At 52.5% G+C, this 24,708-nt stretch overlaps 7 protein-coding genes across 7 annotated transcripts; 3 read left to right on the top strand and 4 right to left on the bottom strand.

Annotated features, from left to right (window-relative positions):
• Window positions 1-321: 321 nt before the first annotated feature.
• On the bottom strand, window positions 322-2,671 carry NCS57_00440000 (uncharacterized protein; the record flags this gene model as incomplete). The annotated part of the gene is made up of 5 exons (XM_053054361.1): window positions 322-1,367; window positions 1,416-1,760; window positions 2,325-2,357; window positions 2,465-2,544; window positions 2,610-2,671. 5 exons carry the CDS (start codon window positions 2,669-2,671, stop codon window positions 322-324), a joined length of 1,566 nt encoding a protein of 521 aa, XP_052916521.1.
• Window positions 2,672-4,299: 1,628 nt separating this feature from the next.
• On the bottom strand, window positions 4,300-5,109 carry NCS57_00439900 (uncharacterized protein; the record flags this gene model as incomplete). Its single annotated transcript, XM_053054360.1, has 1 exon — window positions 4,300-5,109. The coding sequence occupies one exon, from the start codon at window positions 5,107-5,109 to the stop codon at window positions 4,300-4,302; it is 810 nt and encodes a 269-aa protein (XP_052916520.1).
• Window positions 5,110-5,145: 36 nt separating this feature from the next.
• On the bottom strand, window positions 5,146-8,078 carry NCS57_00439800 (uncharacterized protein; the record flags this gene model as incomplete). Its single annotated transcript, XM_053054359.1, has 10 exons — window positions 5,146-6,192; window positions 6,251-6,321; window positions 6,368-6,605; window positions 6,655-6,842; window positions 6,893-6,983; window positions 7,038-7,167; window positions 7,217-7,411; window positions 7,460-7,516; window positions 7,568-7,601; window positions 7,952-8,078. 10 exons carry the CDS (start codon window positions 8,076-8,078, stop codon window positions 5,146-5,148), a joined length of 2,178 nt encoding a protein of 725 aa, XP_052916519.1.
• A 5,513-nt stretch (window positions 8,079-13,591) lies between these two features.
• Window positions 13,592-14,242, top strand: NCS57_00439700 (uncharacterized protein; the record flags this gene model as incomplete). The annotated part of the gene is made up of 1 exon (XM_053054358.1): window positions 13,592-14,242. The coding sequence occupies one exon, from the start codon at window positions 13,592-13,594 to the stop codon at window positions 14,240-14,242; it is 651 nt and encodes a 216-aa protein (XP_052916518.1).
• A 5,268-nt stretch (window positions 14,243-19,510) lies between these two features.
• On the top strand, window positions 19,511-21,259 carry NCS57_00439600 (uncharacterized protein; the record flags this gene model as incomplete). Its single annotated transcript, XM_053054357.1, has 3 exons — window positions 19,511-19,878; window positions 19,926-19,982; window positions 20,032-21,259. The coding sequence occupies 3 exons, from the start codon at window positions 19,511-19,513 to the stop codon at window positions 21,257-21,259; spliced, it is 1,653 nt and encodes a 550-aa protein (XP_052916517.1).
• A 764-nt stretch (window positions 21,260-22,023) lies between these two features.
• Window positions 22,024-23,125, top strand: NCS57_00439500 (uncharacterized protein; the record flags this gene model as incomplete). Its single annotated transcript, XM_053054356.1, has 4 exons — window positions 22,024-22,428; window positions 22,524-22,579; window positions 22,645-22,792; window positions 22,880-23,125. The coding sequence occupies 4 exons, from the start codon at window positions 22,024-22,026 to the stop codon at window positions 23,123-23,125; spliced, it is 855 nt and encodes a 284-aa protein (XP_052916516.1).
• Window positions 23,126-23,942: 817 nt separating this feature from the next.
• On the bottom strand, window positions 23,943-24,696 carry NCS57_00439400 (Translation machinery-associated protein 22; the record flags this gene model as incomplete). The annotated part of the gene is made up of 4 exons (XM_053054355.1): window positions 23,943-24,091; window positions 24,141-24,233; window positions 24,394-24,468; window positions 24,669-24,696. 4 exons carry the CDS (start codon window positions 24,694-24,696, stop codon window positions 23,943-23,945), a joined length of 345 nt encoding a protein of 114 aa, XP_052916515.1.
• Between the last annotated feature and the right edge of the window lie 12 nt (window positions 24,697-24,708).

The raw sequence follows: 24,708 nt of genomic DNA, 5'->3' as shown, positions 1-24,708 counted from the left end.
ATGGGATCACGAGTCAAGGAGCAAGAGTAACGTGTAAAACGAGAGTGTATATTGTACGAGGATTATATCTGTGTACTATAGAATAGCATGGAGGTCGGCGAACGGACGTCAGTACATAGATAGTACTTCTCCAATTCAATCTTGGGTATTTGCCTTTTGTGTAAAAAGCAGCCGACGTCCACGAAGAAACGAGGTTCCTCAGGTGATGTGAAGAGAGGTAATGGTTGTCGAGTGTACCACTCTGGTCAAGGGTTGGCTGACAGAGCCATCCAAGTCGTTGTGAGAAACGACAGCATCTAACGACATCTCATGGGGACATGTCTAGAAGAACTTGCCAGTCGTGGCCGAGACGAGGTTCTCAGCGGGCTCATCAGTCTCCCTGCTCTCAGACCGCTCAAGAGGACGATCCAGAGCATCGAAGCGACGCCCTTGGACCTTGGCCATCACGAACTGAACTGAGAGACGGAGGATGAGAGCGCCAACGCCCCAGAGGATACCACCAACAGGGGCAGCAACAAAGGCGCCAAAGGCACTCCAGTCGTTGCCGTACAGACCCTTCTGAAGGAGCAGAAGTTCACCAGCCTCCTGAGCGTTACCGTAGTAAACAAGGCCGAAGAGGAAGACGGTGAAAATACCGCCCAGACCGCCGACGACAACCTCGAAGCCACGCCACCACCAGCAGCTCTTGATGAGACCAATGCAGAGGACGGGGATAGTGGCGGCGGAGATGAGATCAGTGATGAGGTAGATCTGAAGAATCGAGGGGGCCTTCAGGGCGAGGACGATGACGGGGATGATGATGAGGACGACGCCGCCTCGGATGAACCAGACATTGAGCTTGTTGCGGAATAAGTCATTGGAGGCGGATGAGACCATGGCGGACTGCAGACTGTCGAAAGCAGCAGTGCTAAGGGTAACGACCATGACGAGAACGATGCCCACGACCCAGCTAGGGAGTCGTTCCAGAAGGGCGAAGAAGGCAATGGCTCCCGATGAGGCAATCTCATCACCCTGCAAAGCTCCAGACCAGATGGCGATGAGGCCAGTAGAACCAACGAGAGTAAGGACGCACAGCACGACGATGGTGGCGATGCTGGTGCCCAAGTGAAGGTCCTTGTCCGTCTTGGAGGCAAAAGTGCGTAGCCAGAACGAGGACAGGAAGAAGCAGTTGGTCACGATGGCGACGGGGAAGATGTACAGGAGCTGCCAGCCGAGGAGGTTGGCCTTGAGCAGGCCGGATGAATCGATCAAGCTGCGGTCGATACTTGTCTTTGCGCCGATGGTGATTGTGGCGATGATTACCAGGCCGATGACCATGGCTCCCTGGATGACATCGGTCAAGAAGGAGATGCGGAAGCCACCGAGAGCTGGGAGAGTCAGAATGTGGCTCCAAGGTAGGAGAGGGGTTAGCTTACAGGTGTAGATGGTGGTAATGACGCACTGGACGATCATGACGGGGAGACCATCAAGACCAGTCAAAGCCGTGACAACCTGTCCAATAGCCGAGAGCTCAGAAACCATGTACAAGAACAAAGTAACCAGCGTCATGAAGCTAAGATACAGCATAGTCAAAATGCCATATCGCTGCCTCGTCCACTCGGTCAAGACGAAACCCTCAGGGCACCGTCGTCGAATGACAGGACCGAGGTATCCAAACATGAGGATGGGCAGAGCCGACGAGAACGAGTAGATAATCATACCCTGAACACCAGTAATGGTGGCCAGCTCGGGATACGAGAAGAGGATGGCAGAACCGAGAGCTACAAGAGTCAGTTTGTCACCGACGAAAGGGGGGTAAGGTCAGGGGGTTTCTGGAGCGGCAACACTTTTCCCACGCAAGCATTAACTTGATCGAGTATTTACGGTACAATCTCAGCTTTGCCTCTGCACGTCAGCATCTCCTCAGGATGTGCAACAGCTGTGACAACTGAAGCTCCCGAGGTTGGATGCCGACGCTGCTTCGACTCGGCGCCCGTAGTGAGCCGCATCCTCTCCCCCCTCCCGAGATGTCTCTCTGGAGCAGGTTTGATGCATCAGGATCCAGCTCAGTCTGGAGTTATACACTCAGCTGAGCTGGACGAGGGTTAGTAGCAACAGAGTTGTGTGAAACATCTTGGGGAGGGGGGAGAAGAAGTAAGATCGTTTTGTTGTGAGGTACGAACCTGCTCGTTCAGTCTTCACTGCTTCATGCTCGTCGTAATACTCGCGTGTGAGATCGAATTCCTCACAGCCAATTGCTTCATCGTTGCAATGCTGCCGTGTTCTTTTGCGTTGCTACCGCTCTGGGATGTTGCGTTTCAAGAGCTCTTTGAGGCTCTACTCACCGGAGGCGATGAAGTTGAGGGCCAGAGGAAGGGCTGCAAAACGTTAGTAGGTGGTCTCTTTAAAAGGAACCTGAGCCTTGAGGGTGCCCCATGAGTTTGCTCATGGGATCTAGAGTCTCTGGGAGATAAGTTTTCCTGACCCGTTTGAGTTCCGTTGCCAGAGAGAAAGTCCTTTTTGGACTGGTTTCTCATTCTCCAGGCAACGCCTGTTCCAATAACGCTGCGTTCATCGTTAGCTTGGTGTCTGTCAACGCGCAGAGGGGCAGATTTTTGAGGATCACGAACAGAAATGCACCATAAGTCAGGTACATGACGGCGTTGGACGCCTGCGTAGATGGTTGACCCATGGCGGAAAGAGGAGACGCGATCTGTCGTTGTCCGAAATACGAAAGCTAGACGTTCAACAGAAGAAGTGTCGTTCCTGTGTGGAATTGTTGATGTAGGAGAGAAGAAAAAATCAGGCATTCCCAAGCTGAGGGACATTTTTTTTCTACAATGCGCCGCTTCAGCTGATTACAGTTAGAACCCATCTCCCACTCCCAATCCAGTAAAGGTAATCAGAGCCGTCACAGATCCAAGGATGCTTGGCTTGGCCTCCCATCGAATGCGAGCTTTTTTCGTTAGTGAGTGTGGGGGTCAGTTCATCTCTTGGGACAACGCGAACTCGTGGCGAAAATGAGACGACAGGGAGTCATCAGGTGGGCACAAGAGTGGAGTTTGTCATGGAGCGACGGACCGAAGAGTCTACAGGCTGCTGTTGGAGGAATAAAGGGAGATTGTTAACCCTTTGACGATTGGTCTCCATTGTTCACGGGAATAACTGTCTCGTTCATTAGAGGCAAACCTTACCTTAGTGTCGTCGTAATGCTTGTCGTGGAGTCGTAAAAAGCTTACCTGGACATCATGTAATAATTGACTGAGACTATTCACATCACAGCAAGGCTTACCTTACTATTCACATCGCATAAGGCTTTCCTTAGGCCATAACATCTTGGTAATGCTTATCTTGAAGTTATACTAACATTTGCTCACGTTGTGAAGGCCCTTAGGCCTCTCGTCAAAAATGTTATCTCGCCAGTGCTACCAAGTGCCCCATCGCATGATCCCCCGTTCGGCCCTTTTGTCCACGTCCAAACATCATATCATATCATCATCAGGGAGAGCATTTACACATTCACCAAGCAAGAGGGGACTAGAGAGTTTTTTTTTGGTGGGCTTTCGCCCTTTTGTGGGCTTGCGCCCTTTTGCAACCTTTTTTTTTGTTTTTCTAATTTTCTAAGGAAATATCCCATCCATACATGTCCCATCCGTGGTTTTCATACAAATACCTGCCCTGGTAAGCAATGGGCAGTGCGTAAGCCGCCTTGTTTCCTTCTGGTGAGGAGAAGACGAGGCCAAGAGATTGAGAAAGGAAAAAGTGCAAATGAGTGTAGAGAGTCGAAAGCAGAAGATGTTGAGAGAAGTCGCAAACAAAAAAGAGCCGAGCGTGTTGAGTGTGTCGAGAAGCAACAAGCCTTGGGTGCCGTCTCGACAATGAAGCGTTCGATTGACGTTCCTGGAAAAGCCAACCCCAACCACCGGGCTCGCGGTTTTGCGACTGCCCGATGGTGGTTGGGGGACAAGACGTGTTAGGAGGTGGTCTGAAAGAAGCGGCAGGTGGGTAGCGAGACTTGAACACCAGGCGATGAAGCTATCGTTGCGACAGAGCTCACTTGATGTGCTCGAAAGATGTTGAGAGATGCGAAAGAAAGAAGTAAAGGCGAAACAGATTGAGTGAACCGAAAGAACGAAGCGAGAACAGAGCATATCGTTGAGAGTCGTAAAGTAAACGAGTGTAAGCGATCAGGTAGAGATGCGTGTGTTGTGTCAAGAAACAACCGAGAAGTCGGTCGTGGTGTGAAGCTCTGACTTCATGCCGACGCGGTGATGAGTGTCAATGGTCGGAAAGCGAGAGCACATCAGAGATAGAGAGAGATTAGTCCGAGAACGCAGAGTCCTCGTACCCAGTGGTAGAAGCCTCCTCCTCGGTCTGCTCCTCAGAAGTCTCTTCCTCAGACTCCTCGTTCTGGTCGTCCTCATAGATGTCATCCTGCTCGGTGACATGGGCCTGGCGGGTAGGCGACTCGACGAGAACGTATGGGTATGTCGGGTTGCCAGTGTACACCATGTTGGCGGCGTAGCCATTCTGGTACTGTGCCTGTTGAGGGTAGGCAGCTGGCATGTAGCCGAATCCAGGAGTCATTCCCTGAGGCATCATCTGAGGCATCAGTTGAGGGTGCGCCATGTGAGTAGACATCATCTGAGACGCCATCATATGAGACTGCATGGCCTGGGCGTTGGCCATCTGTGCCTGCATCATAGGATGCATCATTCCCTGCGGCTGCATCATCTGCGCGCCGGGTGCTCCTGGGTATGCGAAGGCTTGGTGGTAGGGAGGGACCATGGACATATAAGGCAGTGGCATCATGCCCTGAGGAACGAGGTTGTTCTGACCACCAGAAGCGAGGGCGTCGACAGTGCTCTGGGGAGTCTCATCCTTGGCCTTCTTCTTGGAAGACTTGGGAGTCTTGGTCTTGCCAGCCTTGACAACCTTCTTAGACTTCTCACCCTTATCAGCCTTGGCACCTCTCTTGAGGTCATCGCAGGAGAGGTTGAGGCGATCAAGTCGAAGGTGCTCCTCGGATCGAGCGGTGCGCTTGAGAAGGTCATCCTCCACCTTGTTGTTGTGCTTCAGGTTCTCCTCGGAGAGGTGGTGAGCACGAGTGAAGGCCCTCTTCTTGGTCATTCGGATAGAATCACTCTGCGAATCGTCGACGGTCTCCTAGGCCGCTTCTTCGTTGGCAGCAGCAGTCTCGATGGCTAGTTCAGCAGCGGTCTTGAAAGCCTTGCGGGTAGCGTCCTCAGAGGCCTTCTGCTTCGCATCCTCGGCGGCCTTGTGAATGTTTTCTTTGTTAGCATCCTGGATGTACTTGGCGAGAGTGCTCTGGATCTTTGCATCCTCAGACTCCTCCAGGGCCGACTTGGCGCGAGTGACAGCATCGTCGATAGAAGGGAAAAGGTTGGTGACCGAGCGACGAGCACCAGAGCGATGACCAGCCATGCGCTGACCAAACGACGGGCCAAGTGTGGAAGCACGATGGGCGTTGGACAGGTAGGGGTTTCGGTTGCTCTCAAAGTCAGATGACCCGGTAGAGGACACAGCTGGAGAAGGGGCCCAGTGGACTGAGGGCTTCAGATTGTTGGGAGAAGCCAGCGGAGCATAGGCAGGGATGGCAGGAGGTCCCATGGCGGTAGTCTCCTCAAGGTCGAAAAGACGGCGAGCAGGAATTCTCAGAGGCTCAGGTTGAAGAATCTCAGGACTCTGTGCCTGGTAGAGAGGCGACGTCTGCAGTCTCTGATACTGCATCTGCTGGTACTCGGAACCAGTGTAGATGGGCTTTCGGAAAGATGTTTCCTGGTAAGGGGACTGACCGCTCTGTAGCTCAATACACGAGGGCTGATAGGCAGATGACTGGCGGTAAGAAGATGATCGTCGGAAGGACTGGGTCTTGGGCTGAGACTGAGGCTCATAGGGAGACTCGTCCTTTGGCGGCCAGGCACCCATCGAGAAGTCAAGGGTCTTGGGACCAGCAAGAACATCGTTGTAGACAGAAGCGGATCGCTGGTGTCCCTTGGAGCGACGTGTCTGAGAGCCAGGCTCGTTGCGAGGTGTCACAAAAGCAGTCGCGAACGCCGATGCGTTTCGACGGTGAGGTCGGTTAGGGGGGACTGTACCATAGGGCCCAGTGGAAGCAGCTAGAGCCGTGGGAGTGACCTTGGAGCGTCGACGCTCACAACGAAGCGAAGTGCCACCAATTCTGTAGCCGTTCTGTATCATTGTTAGCGGTTGACTACCCATATCTTGGACAACATCGGGGAGTACTTGCCAACTTGGAGATAGCCAGGTCAGGGGCATTGGGATGATCGTACTCAACAAAGGCATAGTGTGTGGCCATACCTTGTACACGTTAGCCAGTAACTTGTAAGAGGTAGATATTACTTACCCGTACTGCCGTCCACCGATTGCTTCACCTGAACATTGACAATTGTTCCGCTCCCCGAAGCCAGCTCGCGGACAAGGAAATCGCTCGTATGAGCAGGGAGGGAACCGAGGAAGATGGAACGGCTATCCCTTTCGATATGATGAAAACAGGTGACATCGGTGGGATCTCGCTCAGAGGGATCCTGGGCAACTTTGAAATCAAAGTTGATAATGACAAACGCCGTGTTGTCACCGACACCCTGCGAGACTGTTAGTATTGAAGCAACGACGATGGTAATAGCTACTCACCTTGATGACATCACGTCGGGGATCAAACTTTTCAAAACGAACACGAACCGCGGGGGAGAGACCAAGGCGCTCCTGTGTGGCAGGGTCCAGGTCCTCGATTTTGGCGATGGCTCCAAAAGGAGAGAGTAGATCTCGAGCCTCTTGGTGGTACACCAGGCCCTTGTTGCGACGAACGACCAGGAAAACCACTATGTATGATGAGCAGACAGTCAAACAGATCTAGTGGAGTGTCACTTACAGTTGGCGTTGCATCGTTCAGTGCGAACGGGTCGGCCGAGGATCTCGACGCCTCGGAGGTTGGCAAGGGCCTTCTCAGCATCCTCAGGTTGCTGATGGAAGAGTCAGCTTCAACTATCAAAGGCGTGGGCGTCAGTGTCACTTACAGTGTACTGAGCGAATCCGAAAGGCATCTGACGCTTGTCGCGCTTGATCTTGACAAAGACAGTACCGTACTGGTTGAAGACATTGGTAACGGCGGACATGAGGGTCAGATCATCATAGTTCTGACTGAGGCTGAGTGTCGAGTTAGTGTGTGGCTTTCAAAAGAGTTGTGGTGACTTACTTTGCAACGAAGACACAGGCTTCGGGAGGGTAGCAGGACTGAGCGTCCCATTCCTGACCGGAGGCGTCCTGGATGACCTCTGGGTTGATGATGGGCTGAGGGATCTGCTGCTGGTTCGAGATCTCCTGAGTGGTGGAAGTATCAGTTCCAGCGTTGTCTCGTCCGGCCATGCCATCCGAGTTGGAAGGGCCCGATCTAGGAGTGTAAGCAACTTGAAAGCAGCGGATTTTCTGGAATACTTACCCAGAGAAAGACTGAGACTCATCATCGGCATCGCCGAAAGAACCAGGTGGAGGGAAGCTGCATGTGTGTTAGGGGAACTTGTGCAACAAGCCGTCGATCAACACCTACCTCTTGGCTGTATGAAGAGCACGAGGGCGAATTTCTTGGCCAGTTAGCTAAGTCATTCTGGAACAGAAAGAAGATTTCAAAGTGATGGAGAGGAGTGATGAGGGAGTGGCCTGGTCATCTCTGGGACCCCAGCAGTGCAAACTACACCCCCGAAAACGGTGAAAAAACCACAACAAACAGCAAACAGAGACAAACAATAAATATGCACAAGCATAGCCTAAACATGAGGCAAACATGCAGACATTCTAGATGAAAGAGGCAAGAGCATACATCGAGTCCGGTGGAGACCGGTGGATGCATATCAAAACAAAAGGAGTAGGGGGGAGAGATAGAGAGGGAGATAGAGAGGGAGACGACGAAAACAAAGAGAAGTAGGCCACATACGGTCATCGGAGCTGTCGCTTCCAGAGTCTGCAGTGCGCTGGATATCGAGAGCGGAAAATGCGTTTCGAAGCTGGTTTTCTCCGTGTCTGGCAGCACCTCGAGGGCGACGCCACCCAGACGAAGACATGGTTGAGGCACCGAGAGGAAACTTTGCTGCGAGCGGCAACGTTAGAGACGAGAGCAGAAGAAGCAGAGGAGAAGGCAGAAGAGGTAGAAGCGAGAGCTGAAGAGGCAGAGACGACAGCGACGGTCGGGGAGAGGAGAGGGAGCTTGGGAGAGGAGGCGGAGAAGATGGAGGCGGGGGAAGAGAAGAGGAAGAGGGATCGAGAGAGAGAGAAGAGAGGGGATTTACCTGGATGGCCTGTTTCTCTGGTGACCGGGGACCTTGAGAGTGAGGTCGGGCGCGTTCGAAGGTGCTTCTGAAGAAACGAAAAAGGGTATCGAGGCGAGCGAGGCGTCACAGACCTGCTACTCGCGTAGAGAAGTGATGCTAGAGTGAGCAGAGATGTGAAGTTGTTGCTTCAAAGGTGGGAGAAGAGGTGATCGGTTGAGCAGCGAACGGCAGAAACCTGAAGGCTCGCGTGGAAAGCTGACGAGCACAAAGGCAGGAAGCCTCTCGAGAATAAGTTTGAAAAAACACGAGAAGCTTACTTGTCAGGTGCTTGACGATGCGATGCTCGAAGAGAAGATGCGTTGCGGGTAAAAGTTTGCGGAGGTGTGGTGTGAGCGTGGTGAAGGGTGAAGGAGGAAAACAAAGAGAGGCGAGGGGGAGCGTGGGAGGGAGATGGAGATGCAGCTCACGGCCACCGTCAGAAAAACAAGGAGCGGGAGCACCAGCGTCAACCACGGTAAGGCACCCACAACAGCTTCACACGCGCAGAACGTTCTAGGGCTAGACCAGATGCACTGTAGTAGGTTTGGACACGGATTAGGGCTTCCATTGATTATACTCTAGTCCATTGTCCCCTCCGCAGGGAAAACAAGCCTTCAATATCAGTGGTGTTGTGAATTTTAGAGACGCATATAGGTGCTGTAAATTCTTGCATACGCCTCGACACCCACTAACCCACGTAAATGACCTCCCCTGGAAAACGTCCCAGGAGTATCGTTGGCCAGGGCATTGCACATGGTCGAGGTGCGTCCAAACAGCCTAGGGAACAATAGACTAGGCGGACGTAAAAGGGAATGGGGCCATAGGCAGCTGGCAAACACTCGGTGACGATTGTTGCGTTTTTGATATTTTCGTTCGACACACCCCCTACGAAGCGGTATTGATGTCACGGCAATGCAATGTTGGAGTTCTTTGTGATCTATGCTAGCCGCCAGCGTGCAGGAATTATTTCTTGGTGGGCAGTGTCATTGACCCCATCGCCACCAACGGGACCTCGAGGAGCTGTGCCGCCAGTGCGTATGGTTTTGATTCTTTCTATCATCTTTCCAGTGCATGCAGGACCTTTGGATTCCATTATTCAACACCCAGAATCGATATCTCCGTTGTTTCTTTCAAGATTGAAAAAGGAGGTCGTGATCCCGACCCCGTTCTGTGTGGTGATGGTGCAGAACTGAGTCGTCTGGCCTCAGAACGTCGGTATCTTCCTCTCTTCTACAAAGACCACGCTAACTCTGATCGCAGAAAACCCTCCTCCCACTTGATGCCGACGATCTACAAAGGATGCTATTGTGCCGATATCGATCTGCCCCCTTGTCGAACACCTCTCGTCGCAGCAGCTACCCGAGCGCTGAAGAAGGAAGACGAACTTGCCCTCGGTCGCTTCGATTAGAATTTGGCAGCAGTACACAGCAGCATTGGTACAAGAGAAGACCTCGGCGGGCTCGTTCATGACTCCGAAGTATGGTCGCCTATCCTCACTCGTACCTCGATCGAACGGCAAGACCTGAGGACCCTGTCGCACAAGTGGACTTCTCTTTACTCGAGTCTGGTAGAAAAAGGTCTGAAGAATGTTTTTAGGGAAGAATACAAGTGAGTGTTACTTCGGTTCTCTTCATCAAGGCTCCTCAAGCACCTGGGCGAAGGACACAGGAGATGTTGGTGGCAGACTGCACGAGAAACAAGGAGAGAGAGGTAAGCTTGGCCTTGTAGCGCTGGTCTTGCTTATCCTGGCTTAGCTGGATTTTCTACTACTCGCAGTGTAGATAACCAGATATTGAAAGGGGGCGCTGTATAACAATGGCTCATGGAACTAACAGCGTTCAGGATCAACCCCAGTTCACTTTGAACTTCTCTCGCAGACATCAAGAATACGCATGACTGCTATTGAAGCTTTCCTACGATGATAAACTCGGCAGATGATAGACCAAGAACTTTCGCTTTGCGTTTGAGACCACTACAGCCATTGTCGACGGGAAGCACAAGGCCGGAGCACTCGGTGTGACTTGAGCAAGAAACGGATACCAGCCGGGAAGACGGAAGAACAATCTTCAGAGATCCTCGCACTCGTTCCTGGTTCTCTTTTTATCCCTGATCAAGATCACTGGGTGGTTCATGGACAGAAGGGTTGGATTCTATCCTGTCAGGGATGGCTGAAAGAGTTAGGAACTTTTCTGGACGAACCGTATATATTTTGTGGACTAATATATTTCCCAGGTAGTTCGAATCTTTCTGCTTATACCTGCGTCCATACCTACGATTACCCCCCGACTACACCTCTAAGCATAGCCCCGGCTACAAGTCCCGCAGACCAGAGTCCCCCGCTTTGAATTAGAGTCCGAAATGATCGTCGTCGAAGGAATCACAAGGCTAGAGCTGAGGCGAGGCTTGAGGGTCAAGCCAAAACCCTACCGAGACCGGGAGAAGAACCATTGAGAGACATCCACACGTCATTGCGAACGGACAACCTGCATAGAGTATTCCTGATGGAGAGACGAACGGGGCAGATCGAATTCCAGCACATGCTTGACAGCTTTGAGGTTGAGGGGGGCATCTGGCGTACCAGGCTAGGACTTGGTGCTCTGTCACGTCTAGCTCCTTGTCTTCTCCGACAATGCTGCTTGTCGACTATAGGGGCCATTGGAAAAGGAAAACTTCAAGCATGTATTCTTTATTGTGCTGAGAGCCGACGCATATCAGCAGAGGTCAGCAGAAGTAAGCAATTCCACATTGTCAGACTGTCCGGTGACTGAAAAGGGGCAACGCCACAACATCCAGTTACAAGAGAATAATAGATATCTACTATCAAAGGAAGGGAATCTCATGTTTTTTATGTAGCACATCAATATCAATACAGGCAGACTGGTAGTCTACTGGGCACCGGTGTTGTATACCATCATTCTGCCGCTGTGCTCAACACTCCAACTGTGCAAAGACCACGCCACAGGGCCACTCTCATACTTTCGACTCGTAAACTTGGAAAATTTCAATGCGCAGCTTTTTTGGCCCGTCAGTATTTGATTTCACATCGGCGTTGGGTGAAATTCTATGTGGCGGCAAGTGGGAAAAGGGGCTACGCATACATTCGCACTAAGGGAGACAAACAGGTTGGGTTGGATCTGGCCTTGAAAAATCCGGTCAGGCAGCAGCCTGTTGTCAGCAACCAGTAAGGCTAGGTGTACGTGTGCATTAGGTTATTTCGGCCCTAAACATCTATTCACGGCAAACACGCACACCAAGGTGATCGGCCGTCTAAGAACATCTCGCTCTCTAGCACCCTCTAGATGGCTTCATTGCCTTCCCCAGCAGAACTTGCGTTGATTCTATATCATGAATTGCGCTCGTATGTAGGGTAGGTGTTAACTTGCAGCAACAATCCAGGGCCATCTTCGTGAGAGCCACGAACACATAACCCCCAGGCACCAGCCTCCTGTATCTGGTCTTTCCACGACGCGGCTTTCCCAAACTCAGATCCCGGCGGGACCTCGGAAGTTGATCAATGTCTAATCCATCACAGACAACAGAGTTAAACGGAAATAGCACGTGATGTGCGTCTCAGCCGCATACCGGCGTCATGGTGGGGGTTGTCGAGGCTAGTCCATGACTCCTTCATACCAATCATGCTTTGAAGCTTCGACTCGAAACTCTGCCCCAGCTGAGTTCGCAACCAAGGTATTCTTCACCTCTTGCCACACCGCTGACCAAAGGCTTATCAACAGCCTCTCTCAAACCTTCGCAGGTGCAGACCTCCTTGCTCATCAGGTTGCGAGAACAATTCAAATCCACGCGCCGACGAACTTGACTCAACATTTCCCAAGTGCTGTCATGGGACAACTTGGATGCAAGTCTCGCCAGTTGAGGTGGTGGCTCTTGCAACGGCTGCTGCACACGAGGCTTGCGGTTCTACTTAATCTGAACCTGCCACCACGACTCACGACAAGAACCTTTCACACGATATTGGCAAAGTACGTAAAGTCCCAAAGAAAGTACTGTCGTCAGAAAGGCCGAGGGAGGGGCAAGAGGTCAAGGACACTTTGGTTGCGAACTCAACTGGACCAGAGTTTCGGGTCGAGACTTCGAAGCATTTCTTCCTTTTTTATATTACTTTAGGATTTATTTCCCTAAACTTGGTTATATTCATATTATAACCTTTGAGAGGAGTTAGGTAGCTCTGTTTCGACGACCAGTACGAGTCTTTGTTAAACTGTAGCCTGTATATAGGTAAGCATTATCGTTTTATCCTCAGAGTCATACTAGACTAACCTAAGCTTCAGGAAAAGGAGACAAATTAAGGCTCCTGACAAGATCAGGGAGTCACCAGCTGACATAGTGTACCTGTGTTTATTCATGGCCTCACATGCGCTCAAAAGAAGCAAGACACAGCTGATCTTGTAAAAGGTGACGTTTTTGGAGAATGCTGCGACGCCAAGGAATAAGACCGCTGCGAAAAGGCCCAAGGCAAATAGAATGAGTGAAATTGGACAATCTTCAGCATATGGGCCCCATGTATTGGCCAAGGCATTACTGGCATGGGGCGTTGACCGGCGCCTTGGTCGTGCGGTATCGTTCTAGGCACCGCTTTAAAGGTTAGCATTTGTATGATAAGTTTCCGGGGCATCTGGGTACATACCAGGATGGATCGACAGGCAAGTTTAATCCTGGGAGGGCAGCGAATAAACTCATAGCTGTAAATCTGCATGTCAACCACAGTTGCGTGAGACTTGGAATGAGGAGGAACAGGTAAAAATATTCTAGACAGTGAATCAAAGGAATCATGAAGCTTGAGTTTAGTGCAGATTTCCCCAGATAAGAGATTCTCGAAACATCTATTTGGGAGGAAACTGGGGGCTGATCTAAGTTTCGGCCTTTCAAGGAACGATGCCAAAGAGTTTGGGGAGAGTTGTTGAGAATGCATGTTGAAACTGTTTCCCCACGGAGGCAGACACGGGGTGAGCTGTCTTATAAGGACGTCTCTGCCTCTTGTAGTTATTCTCCTTCTCAGCTTCATATCTTCTTCTCGACTCCTCGTCATATTCAACTCGTCTCAGACTCATCTTGCATCTCGCATCTCGCATAGCGCATACTTCTCATCTCGCAAAGCATTCAACAGATCCGTGCTAGCCTCAGCATAACAAACATCTCTGGTATGACTTCCTTTGGCAAGCATAGTGGCAGATACTGATACCATATCTAGTACAGACGCAGTGTCCGGAACTTAACCAGAGTCCATCATCCCCCTTGATACCGACATCATGACTCCTACAAACTCGAAGCTTACAAACAACACTCCTCAGTCAGAGGAAGTTACTCAGCCCTCGCAACAACAACTCGCCAGCCCTGTCCAAGAGATCGTTCGACAGGTTCCTCAACAGCCACTACAAAGCCCCCCTGGCTTGAGCCACGGACAAGATCGATCCCTCATGCCACCGCCAAATGAGCCTCCTCACCCCCAGTCGTTGATCCCCGAGGTGCTCATATCGAGGGACACCATCGAGTATGTTGGCTTCACACCCCAGGCGGCAGCCAAGATGTGGAACGCCTGGGTAGAATGGCCTAGAGGACTTGTCCGGCGCGAGATAGACCCTGACGACGGAAGGCCATACATTACATTTTTGGAATTCATGATCAGACACATCGTCTATGCCGAAGACGCTACCAGCTCAGAAGCGCATAAATGGGACAGCTGTATGGAAAGATATGGCTTTTCCAAAAGCATGCAGGAGTCTGTCAGGCAATTCGCCGGACATCCTCAACTTGCCCAAGTTAATTGCTCGTACTGGTCAAAGATGATCGTCCTTTTGCACTACGAGGTGCTTCAGGGATTGCAGCGGACCTGTCCGCTACATATGATCCGACCTGACCGTACGCGGCATCGCGCTCTCCCTCTCAGATTCAGGAGGTGAGAGGGTGTCCCCGGGGATAGGAGAGGTCGATCTTGGTGATGGTGAGTTCGTTGGTACAAAGACAAAAGCTAGGAACTCGTCTTGGGAGTGTCTTCTGGCTCAGTTAACCCATCAAGGGCCGGGCTTCAACTATATAAAACAACACAATATCGATACATCATAGCATCATATCCCAATGAGTCAGCCTTTAGGAGGAGTACGTCGAGGAACAGGTCGGTGAGGGCTGGAATACAACATTTCGGCGAATTGACAAACTTTCGCTGAATGGCAACACAACGACTCTGAACACAATATGGTCTTGGGACAAAGGTTTCAACGTCGGCACTCCGTCCGAAGAAGAGGGCGACGACGGACTGACCGGGCTCCGATTCATCGACCGGATGCAGGAACGACTCGGGGAACGAGAGGAGTCCGTAAAAGAGAGAAAGGAGCTCGAGAGCCTATACGGCCACCTCCCAACATTCGTTCCCAACGAAATGATGGACCCGCGAGAACCGTACATCGAAAACGTAGACTAGGACATGACACGGACCTACATCAAATTCACCATCCTAGCAAAGATTGCCGAAGGTAGCACGACCATGGAAGACAACTGGAATAACTACATCACCGCTGGCAAACTCTGGGCGGAATGGGACCACCAATCTGGAAGTTTACCTGCTCGAAACTGCCCTGCCAGTCGGGAACCCAGCTGGTCGCAAGGCCAACCAAGAGCGCGTCAATATTGACAGCAGTGGACTTACGCAAGGGCAACAACTAGACTCTACGTATATCTCGGGCATAGAAATCGCAAGACTCATTAATTCATTGATGCTACCTAGTTCTATGAATTGTGTACGGCTCTTCATACTGGTGGCCTGCTTCTTGCGGTTCCTCTGACGGTGCTGCCCAGTCAGTGTCCTATCCCGGTGTTACAACACGAGCCTCCTCGTACAAGTTACCTAATTCTTGGGATTGTGCCACCGTCTTAGCCTTTGGGAATAAACAGCGTTTATTGGCAGCTTCCACAGCGTAACCCACCGTGAAACCCATTCCCTGGAGATCGGTGATCCGGCCGGTGTCGACGGAGCTGACTGGATGGCCTCGGTTCCCAAAGATCTGATTTGCTGCGGCCTAGTGAAGATCTGTATGCAATCGGCTGTAACAAGAATAGAAACGGGTCGACGCCAATGGATCGGGGGCCTCAACTTGGCTTGCTTGGCTGTACCGCCGCAGTTGGGCATCACAACTTTGAGGCTCCGCCTGCGGAAGAGGTCTGGTGCCTCTCATCCTTCCAAGTTTCGCTTGCACGTCCAGTCAGGTCACTTGGTATCGCGGGTTCGAGTCGGGGGCGGGATGTGACGTTGGGCCTGCTGCTAAACCGTCCACACCCTCGTCAGCTTCTGCACCACGCTTCAATACTTGCACTCACAGTGTCGATCTTGTCGGAGGCCAATGACCAGAGAACATGCCTCTTGTGCTGCAACAAGAGGGGTGAGTGTGTGGAAGACGAGGGGAGGGGGGAGGACTGAGTGTCTCGTCAACTTTGTAACTACTCCGTTACTGCTAGAGTTGTCGGCATATGGGGATGTAGAGTTTGGTATCTAATACGTTCTTCCTTCTGTCTACCTCCCCGATAATCATCGGACACAATACTGGGCTTGGTAGCTTGGCTGTTCTATTGTTGCTGATTGCATTGGTCACCTGTCTATCCCTCCAAGATTCAGCGTTTGCGTCGCACAAACTGCAAGTGTGTGTATACTAGGCCGACCTTGCATACAGACGATGCCGCTTGCCCTCACAATCCGGCACCATCTCTCTGAGCTCATGTTACATCTTGCTTGTAGGGCTGGTAGGTACCCGACCTACGTGGTCCAGTGCCTGTTTGCGATCTCGAGATGGATCTAATTCGCGAGGATCGAGCCAACTGTTGGCATGGGTGCAGACCCTCTACGCTGCAGCGTTCTCTCAAGGCAACCGCTAAGAGGTGCTGGGTGAAGCTAATCACAGATCACCAAGCCTGTTGTTGGAAACGCCATCTTTTCTCTTGTCTCATCTCCAGTGCTAGTACATGTTCTTGGCAACGTGAGCTACCTGCTTGTCAAGACGACAAACGACGCCGCGCCTCTGTACTTGGAACCCACCATGATCATCGTCGTCACCTCGCGTCAATGCCCTTTGAATGAGACCATGTCACCAATTGTTCGTGATACTGAGACAACGGCAATAGACCGGGTTGAGAAGTCGATACAAACCGTTGGTATGGATCGCTCCCTCTTGTTCCATCACCCCGCAGTCTCAGCTATCCACAATGAAAGCTGCAGATGCAGCTCTTCATCCGTGTCCAGACGGCATTGTGTATTGCATAGATGCAGTAGCAAACATTCAAGGCATGAAGGGTCTCTTGGTCCCCTGACTCACCGGACGGCAATCCGCGGAGCATCAGGTAGAGTCTGCAAACGAGGCACTGACCTTCATCTCAGTCACAATCCATCAGACTATCAACGCAAGCCACTTGAAGCATAGGCACAAGCGCGCGAGGTCCTGTTGGATCACTCTGGATTGAGGACAGCTGAACCTGGCCCCCTCCGTAATCCTGATTGGTCTCTCAAGGCAGTTCCAAGAAGAGGCGGCATTCAACAGTGCGAGATTTCACTTATTTCAGCCATCGTTTGCCCATGGCATCCTCTTGCCCACGCCATTTTGCTGGGCTCACTGCTGAGCCAACAGCATCAGGCCCTGCTCCCGAATGTGCTGTCATGCAAGCATAGCCATTCCAACACAGGATCCTTCCTGACCAGCTTGTGTTCAGCCATGAGCAGGCTCCCGAGATATCGCGCCGACAGCAGATACTCTCAACTGCGTCTTGACCAACCAGTCAACGGGCGTTTCAGCACGGGACGCTGTACGACGTTGCTTTGTCGCACGCACCGCACGCAGGCCGACAGCCCCGTTTCCCTGGAAGTGGTAGCCCGACGTTGAGAGGCTGATGGTGGGTGACACAACACAGAGCGATCCCTCCCTTGGTCCCTCCCTGTTCGTCAGCCCAAACCTCTTCCCAGCCGACGTCTCATGGGCTGCAGAGAACCGAAATTGGAAGAACGCGCAGTAGTAGCAGGCATGAGGGAACAAACATTCGAATCCATGCCTGCCTGCCTGCATGTATCCTCGATAAGGGCTTATTCCTGCCGCCGCCGCAGCAGCAGCAGCCCGGCGTGAAAAGGGCCAAGGTCATGACGCAAGGAGGGAGAGAACACCGTCAGCCCGCACCTCGGGGACCAGCATATGATCCGACCATCAAGCTCTGTCCCACTTCACAAGGGCATTGTGCGAGGTGGCAAACGGGTAGACGTGCCCACAGTCAAAGTTGAGCTGTTTCAAGACGGCCGGGCCTTGGCTGACACTGGCAGCGCAGCGCAGCACAAGTGAGGCGGGAGAGAGAGGGAGAGCAAGATTGTCAAGGTGGAGAGATTCGCCCGTGCATGAGCATGGGTGGTAAAACTGGGCGAGACATGCCTTGCATGTACTGTAGGTATGGGATGCGTGATGGGTCAGACGTCGTCTACAGATGTGCTGTGCTGTGCTGTATGTACATTCACACATTTTGTTTGTCGCCGATAGGATCTGGTCCCCAGGTTTGTCCAGGTTCGGTATCTTCGGTAAGCTAAGAAAGGGTCAAGCTGCAGAAAAGGCAGATGGGATCGACGGGCAGCTGGCGCGCAAGGATGGTTGCTCGAGATCAGGTTGGTTCTCTCAGAGATTGGGACCAGCTAGTTACAGTAGCAGTTAGTTAGCATGGAGTCCCCGATGCCGGCTTGGACGGGGCTTAGTTGGTCTTGGCCGGGGGCAAATTGCGAGGACGAAGAAAAAAAGCTTTATCTGAGAGCCCTGGATGGTATTCGACAACGTTTCGGAAGATGAGTGGTGGCTCTAAAAGGGTTGTTGCAGACGGTGTCACCCAAGACATACGACTTTTCTCGTCTGAACAGGCCTTCAACAAGACGAAACTCGCGACACCAGGCCAGACACTGTCACAACGATTGCGCGGGACGAGGAACAGAATCAAACATGAAAGGACCTGCATGCTCTTTGTGGTGCGTGGGGCATGGAAATGATGGACAAGGGAGTCTGGCTGGCTCGCTCCACGGCGCATGATGGTGATACAAATGACAAATGTGCGGTCAAGAGGGGGGCTTGGGGGGAGGATCCCGGGTCCCACGCATGTTGGAGCTAAACACTGCCTAGAAGTTTCTGGCGCTTATCCCGCGGTACTTGTCCTTCCATCCATTCTATCCATCAGTGGGGGAAGAGATTCTCTGCTGCGGCCGGCATCCACTTCTGCCAGCGTGGTGTACCTGTGTGCTGGATACTGGGACGTCCTTGATCTGAGAATGTTTGACGTCGACAGGCTGGTATTGCGGATATCGAGTGAAATGCCATGGTGGCCAGGGAATGGGAAAATAATTGCTCAAAAATTATAGCCAGGGACTTGAGAATCATATCTGTGTTGACACATTTTTATTCTATTTTTTACTTGTGTATTTGCTTCTTTGAGACGCATCTCTCGCTCCGGGCAAAAGTGAAGTTTTCAGGTTACTCACACACTCCTCTTGCAAGGCTCCCTCTTGCTCAAACTGCCGAAAACTCTTCTGCTCCGGGTGTCACAAAACTCCGAACCCTAAGGTTATCGGGTCACTTGATTCAGCTCATCTACAGAACCAGGGTTCATTCATCTTAGCTGTTCTCGTAGCCTCTGTCTTGCTCTAGTGTTGACGGCAGCCCGCAGATGTAGGTACGTACCCGGACTCTTCGGTCGACCTGTGACGATGGAGAGGATCCACGCCGCCCGCTGTGGGGAGTGATGGACCCCCCCTGGAACATGCCAAAACACGCTGCCGGCAAAGCTGCCCCGCTGCCCAGCCCTGGAGACTAGAGGGCCCTGGAGCTGGCTTGCCCGGGCTGAGGACCCGGCTACCACGCAAGGCAAGGTACCGGGGTACCTGTTTTCCTCTCCGTGCCTCACTGACACAGGGCAGGCAGGGGAGTAGAGGGGCGACCTGACCTGGGCCGCGCTTTCCATCGTTAAATCGAAACCCGCGACGACCGAGAAGGTGCGTGCGAGCATGCAACTTCCTCACTCAGGAAATGCGACAGAACAAGGCTGCTTCTGCTTGCGCTTACAGTGCCTGTGCCTGTGCACGCCCCCCTAATACCTCCCGAGGTACGTAGGAACTTACCTACGAGCTCGAGCTCAGCCTCACTCACGATCCGATCCCTCTTGTCTCATCCATGTGTGTCTCCTCTGCTTGTGTCACTGTCGGATCTGTCTGTGTCTGTGTCGCTCTCTGCCCATTGCGTGACGCATGTGCTGGCTGCACCTCACTCGCCCGAGTCTCTCTTCAATCCTACAACACTGGCCGCCTTCCCATCGTCTTTAGCTGTCAGCCACTGAACCAGCTTCACTCGCACTCTGCTCGTCCGACCGCCTCGTCTGCCAGGCCCTCTCACCCCAGCTTTTCTCCCGAGGCTCTCGAATGGACCGGCTACCAAACTCGCCTGCGCCCGATGGACCGACGGACCGGACGCCTTGTCGAGGTCCAGACGCCGTCGGGTGGACTGACAAGGAACTCGACAAGCACAATGAGCGTTGCGCGTAGGTCCATACTGACAACTCCCATCTGCCCGCGGCTAACAAGAATCTCAGCAACATCGACCTTCAAGCCCAAGACAAGGTCACTCGTTGGATGAGGGACCGAATCGGGTATGGGCGCTTCCTCGATTAATCTATTCCCTCTCTAATGGTTCCATAGTATCCTTTACTGCGACCTGCTGCCGAACATCCCCAGTGCCATCTATCCAAGTGACAAGCCCGGCAGCTACATGCATCCCTACCCCCACACCAGGCCCGAAAGCGAGACCCTACCCAGTCCAACCACTCCTGGCAGAGCCTCATTCCGAGCTGGAATTAGACGGCCCCTATCACCTGAGGAGCGATATCTCGACACCCTCGACCGCGAAAAGAGTTTCTACAACTTACTAACCAGGAACGGAGGACGACCCTGGTATCCAATTGAGCGCATCGAAGAGGTCTCGAGGAAACCGACAAAGCACGCCGAGGTTCTGAAGTACTGGCAAGGGGAGTCAGAAGAGCCGAAACCGGATGATTGGGTAGTGTATGAACGGCAATGGGAAAGATGGGATCGGTTTCATCGTTACCAGCTGAGCGTGAGGAGTCAACCGGAAGCTTTCAGTGAGCATTCTTCCAGGTGTCAGAAACGCTTGGCCAAGCACTCGTTCGCTGGGTCCCTTCATCTCGAAAAGAATCTATCAGATCAAACCGAGTTGTCCCAGTGGATCGAGTATCTGTGCTTTGAGTATTTCCGGTACGAAAAGTTCCTCCGGCACAAGCAGTCACATCAACAATACAAGGAGGCTTGGAGGAATCTCGTCAGCACCAAAGTATTGAAACCGGACGAGACCCAGGACGACATCGAGGCCAACGACTTTGCGGCCGCTTGTGAGAAGGAGAGGACGTCATTAAGGCAGGCGGTGGAGATTGCGAGATCAAATACCTTGCTCGCAGATCGGGACATGCTGGATCCGAATTTGAAGGGGCCTACTGCACAACGGAAATTGTTCAAAGCCCAAGCGGAACTGGACTCGGCGATCAAGGAATTCGACGACTTTCAGATTCGGAAACGTATGATTGAGGAGTACAAGACGGCGACGGCAACCTATCGAGGAGCCAGGAGCGAAGCAAAGCGCCACGAGATACTACTGAGATGGATACGTGATCAGATACCTTTGATCGAGAAGAAACTGGGATTGCCAACATCGACCGAGGATGGGTTGGACCTTCAAGGGGGCGACAACTGGAACGAGGACGAGGATGCAGATGACTCATCTCTGGTGCCGACACAACTGAGTGCACCCCAAAGAGACGGGAAAAAACGGACACGTCTTGAAGACGATCTGGGAGAGACTTCGGAGGAGGACGGCGGCAGCCCTCCCAAACGGTCGAAGCAGGACGAGGATTGAGGATGACTCGAGCGAGGAGGACATTTCATGGGGTGGAAGGTAGTGTGGTTACACAATGTGTTTCACTACTTTGTCAGTCGTTACCCGGAGGCTTCATTACCGGCGATTCAAGGGGTAATCTTGATGGTCTGGATTTCTCTCACATGTCGAATTTCTTACAATAATGAAAGTGACGAGTGCGTCTCAAGGGTTGGATCGGTGGGTAGTCTGGATAAAATGGAGGAGTCTGCAAGTTAACCAACGAAAATATGATACCTTAGTGCTAGCTTTGAAATGGAATTGGGTGTAATGTCACGTCCTTCGTTATGACTCTTGTTTCCAGAGATAAGCCACTCTGTACGACTTATCAATGCCGTCTGTTGAGCTGTTTACCTTTTCTGGTTTGGCAGATCTTCACTCCCGCCTTCAACCCTAACCCACGAGCCACGGGGTGCTCGCGCCACAGTTTGAAATTGGGGGAGGTTCAGGTTCTAGCCACATTGATGACCCTTGTGTGCCCACTTGGCAGGCGCCGAATGCACAAACCATGGCAGCTTTCCCCGCAACCCCTGTTCGGACTCGGTGCAAGGCGAGAGGGAGGAGGGAGGTTCCTCCTTTGACGCCATCACCATCATCTTTTTTTCTGAATTTCCCCCCTTTGCTTTGCAACCACCGCATTTTTGTCCAATTTTTATCCCACCAACGCATTTACTCTGGGAATTCTGGATATCACGAATTGCTTACCGAGAAAACATCTTGCTTCAGATGGCCTGACCGAGCGAGTGATGGCCAACCCCTCCCCCCTCCGTCGGGGCTCCTCGACAGGCCATCTCCCGCTCCCTCCACAACCTCTCGCGACGACCTCCTCGACCCCGACCCCAAGTCCAGCAGCGGCGACGTCCAACAGCAGCTCCGAACCCCCCGTGCATCCTTCCCTCCTCCAGCCTCGCGTCGCCGTCGTCCTCAACGTGCCCCCGCCCTGGCACCCGTGGCTCTTCACCCTCCGCCTCGTCTCCATCCTTCCCGCGCTCTGGTGGGGTCTCCCCTCGGCGCTTCAGCTCCTGCTGAGACTGCTTCCCGGGCCGGAGCTCGTCGTCGTCGTTCCCTCGGCGGCGGCTGGGACAAAGGGGTTGAGCGTCGAGGCGGATGCGAGGTATGCCCTGACTGAAACCGGGCTCGCTACTATATGGGTGCGTTTCCACGGAGAAAAGCTAGCTCTATTAGAACATAGAGCTATGAGATGAAACTGCAAGAAGGGATTGTGCTGATGTCGTGGGATTTTCAGTGTTTTGCTTCAGGATATTTGTCTTTTTTCTTTACCGACTGCCTGATGTCGCGATGGTACGTTGTCCACCCAAACACCCCTGCTCTGCAGAGAAACCATGATACTGACAAGCTATATACAGGCTCATCAACTATACTCCCCAGGCGACAATGGTCCGCCTCCTAACTATTAATGCCTGCAACGCCTACATCACGGCCGGCGTGCTCTCCCTCGCGGGCGGTTTCCAAGACCCCCGTCTCCTCCTGCCAGGCTGGATCGGCATAGCGACTGTACGTTCCCCCTCACCTCGGCTTCACACCGCAACATTCATGTGCACCCCTTCTTTGCTTCACCCACTAACACGCAAAACCACACAGACCCTGACCGTAATGTATCACATCACGCACCAGAAAATCAACATTCGCAAGGAGACATCGACGTCCATCAACGTCTTCTCCATCGCCAGCTTCCTCAGCATGGTGACTTTGCTCGCGCACATGCACCTCTACACGCCCCAGTATCCCCAGATACCCCTCATCGCCTCTGGCCGCCGCGCCTGGGACGAGGCGTCACGCGTCGTCGCGCAGGTTAGGGGCAGCATCGAGCAGCATGACGGCCTCTAGCGCATCTCGTCATCTGCGCGGAACTGTGTGCCGGCATGCCGGTGTGCATCCTCCCCCTCACATTGAGCCAGGTTCTTGCTGGACCTGTGAATGGCCATCCGTACTTGGCCGCTGTCTGTTTTGGATTACTTGTATACGTTCTTGTATTCTCGTACCGGAGTTTTATATCCCGCCCATGCTGGGGCTGTGTTTGTTGTTTTGTTTCAACCTTGTCTCTCAGCGAGTCCTTGTCCTTCAGACTCTAGTTGTATTGTATTGTGTGTATAGGCAGTTAGTTTTGGAGTCGGTGCCTTGGAGTTTATCTTGAAACTGGATATGAAGGGCCTGGCGTCAAGTCTATTTACATCACTTTCAGTTGACCTGCGCCTTGAATCACGTCTGCACTCAAATCATTCGGAATTGACCTTGTATTTATTTGCCTGAGACTACTGCGGGGCTTGCCCAGGTAGGATATACTTGACTAACGAGCGACCGACAAGCCTTGTCTGTTCGTCTAAAGACACAACACGACAGGTGCTTTGCCCGTAGCCTCGTCCTCTCTGCACGTGAGCCTGGGCAGATGCTGTAGGTAAACCACCACCCACCCGCTCCAGAACGTGTGCAGCAGAAAAAATACTCTTCCAAAAAGCCACCAGGAGTCAAACTCGCCCTGAGTGGATGCCCGTCGTCCTAGAGTAATCGGATCCGAGCCTCGGGGTGTCTCCAATGCAAGGGGACACGTCCGGATAAGGCACAAGCCGGAGGCCATGCATCCCTGTCCCTCTACGTCAAGACGCCCGGGTACGGCGACTGACAGGACGACGGGGCATGCGGAGCTTTAGAAGCCGTGGACCTTGATGGTCTTGGCATCTAGCTCGAGGCCTTCCTTCTTGTCGATGAGGAATTCCTGAACATCTTTGCGCTGATCCCCCTGGAGCTGGATCACCTCTCCCATCTCGGAGTCGTTGACGATGGTGCCATTGCAGGCTGTTAAAGTTAGCGGCTGGTTGACAGTAGGACGGAGGAGAAAACATACCAAACTTCTTCTTGATGACCTTGAGAATCTTCTTCTGGTCAAACTTCTTGGGGAGACCCTGGACAGTGGTCAGAGTCTTGCGTCCATTACGCTCTGTGACGGAAGTTAGCATTGGACGAGAAATGACGTTGCCGATGCAGCGATGCGACGATCCAGGCGACCACCAGACAATCTCACGTGAGGATGCAGGGTGATGCGACTCTCGATGCGCCGCGCCGGTGGCTGAGGTGGCTTGGAGGAGGGAATGACTTACGCTGAATGCGTATATGGATGTAATTCTGCGTCTGCTTGGTTTCTCCGGTGTCCTCGTCGGCTTCGGCGAAGGGGTCTATCAACAAGGGCAGTCAGTAAAACTTGTTTCCATTGACCATCTGTCCTGGCATGTGGGTTTGGCGGGGTCGGAAGCATGTGGCTTGGCATCAACAGATGCAGGTACACGCGGGTCGGTTTTTGAGGCTGGGTTGCCTCTGAAAGATCTGAGGGCTTCCGACCGATGGATGATGGAGATGGATCGAGAGAGAAACGTACCGTAGGTCTTGAGATTTTCGATGGACATAAACTCGGAGGT

The sequence above is a fragment of the Fusarium keratoplasticum genome, chromosome 3 (genome assembly GCF_025433545.1).
Source record: "Fusarium keratoplasticum isolate Fu6.1 chromosome 3, whole genome shotgun sequence".
NCBI lineage: Eukaryota > Fungi > Ascomycota > Sordariomycetes > Hypocreales > Nectriaceae > Fusarium > Fusarium keratoplasticum.
The sequence above is the reverse complement of the archived record's forward strand: the minus strand, read 5'-3'. Positions and strand labels throughout refer to the sequence as shown.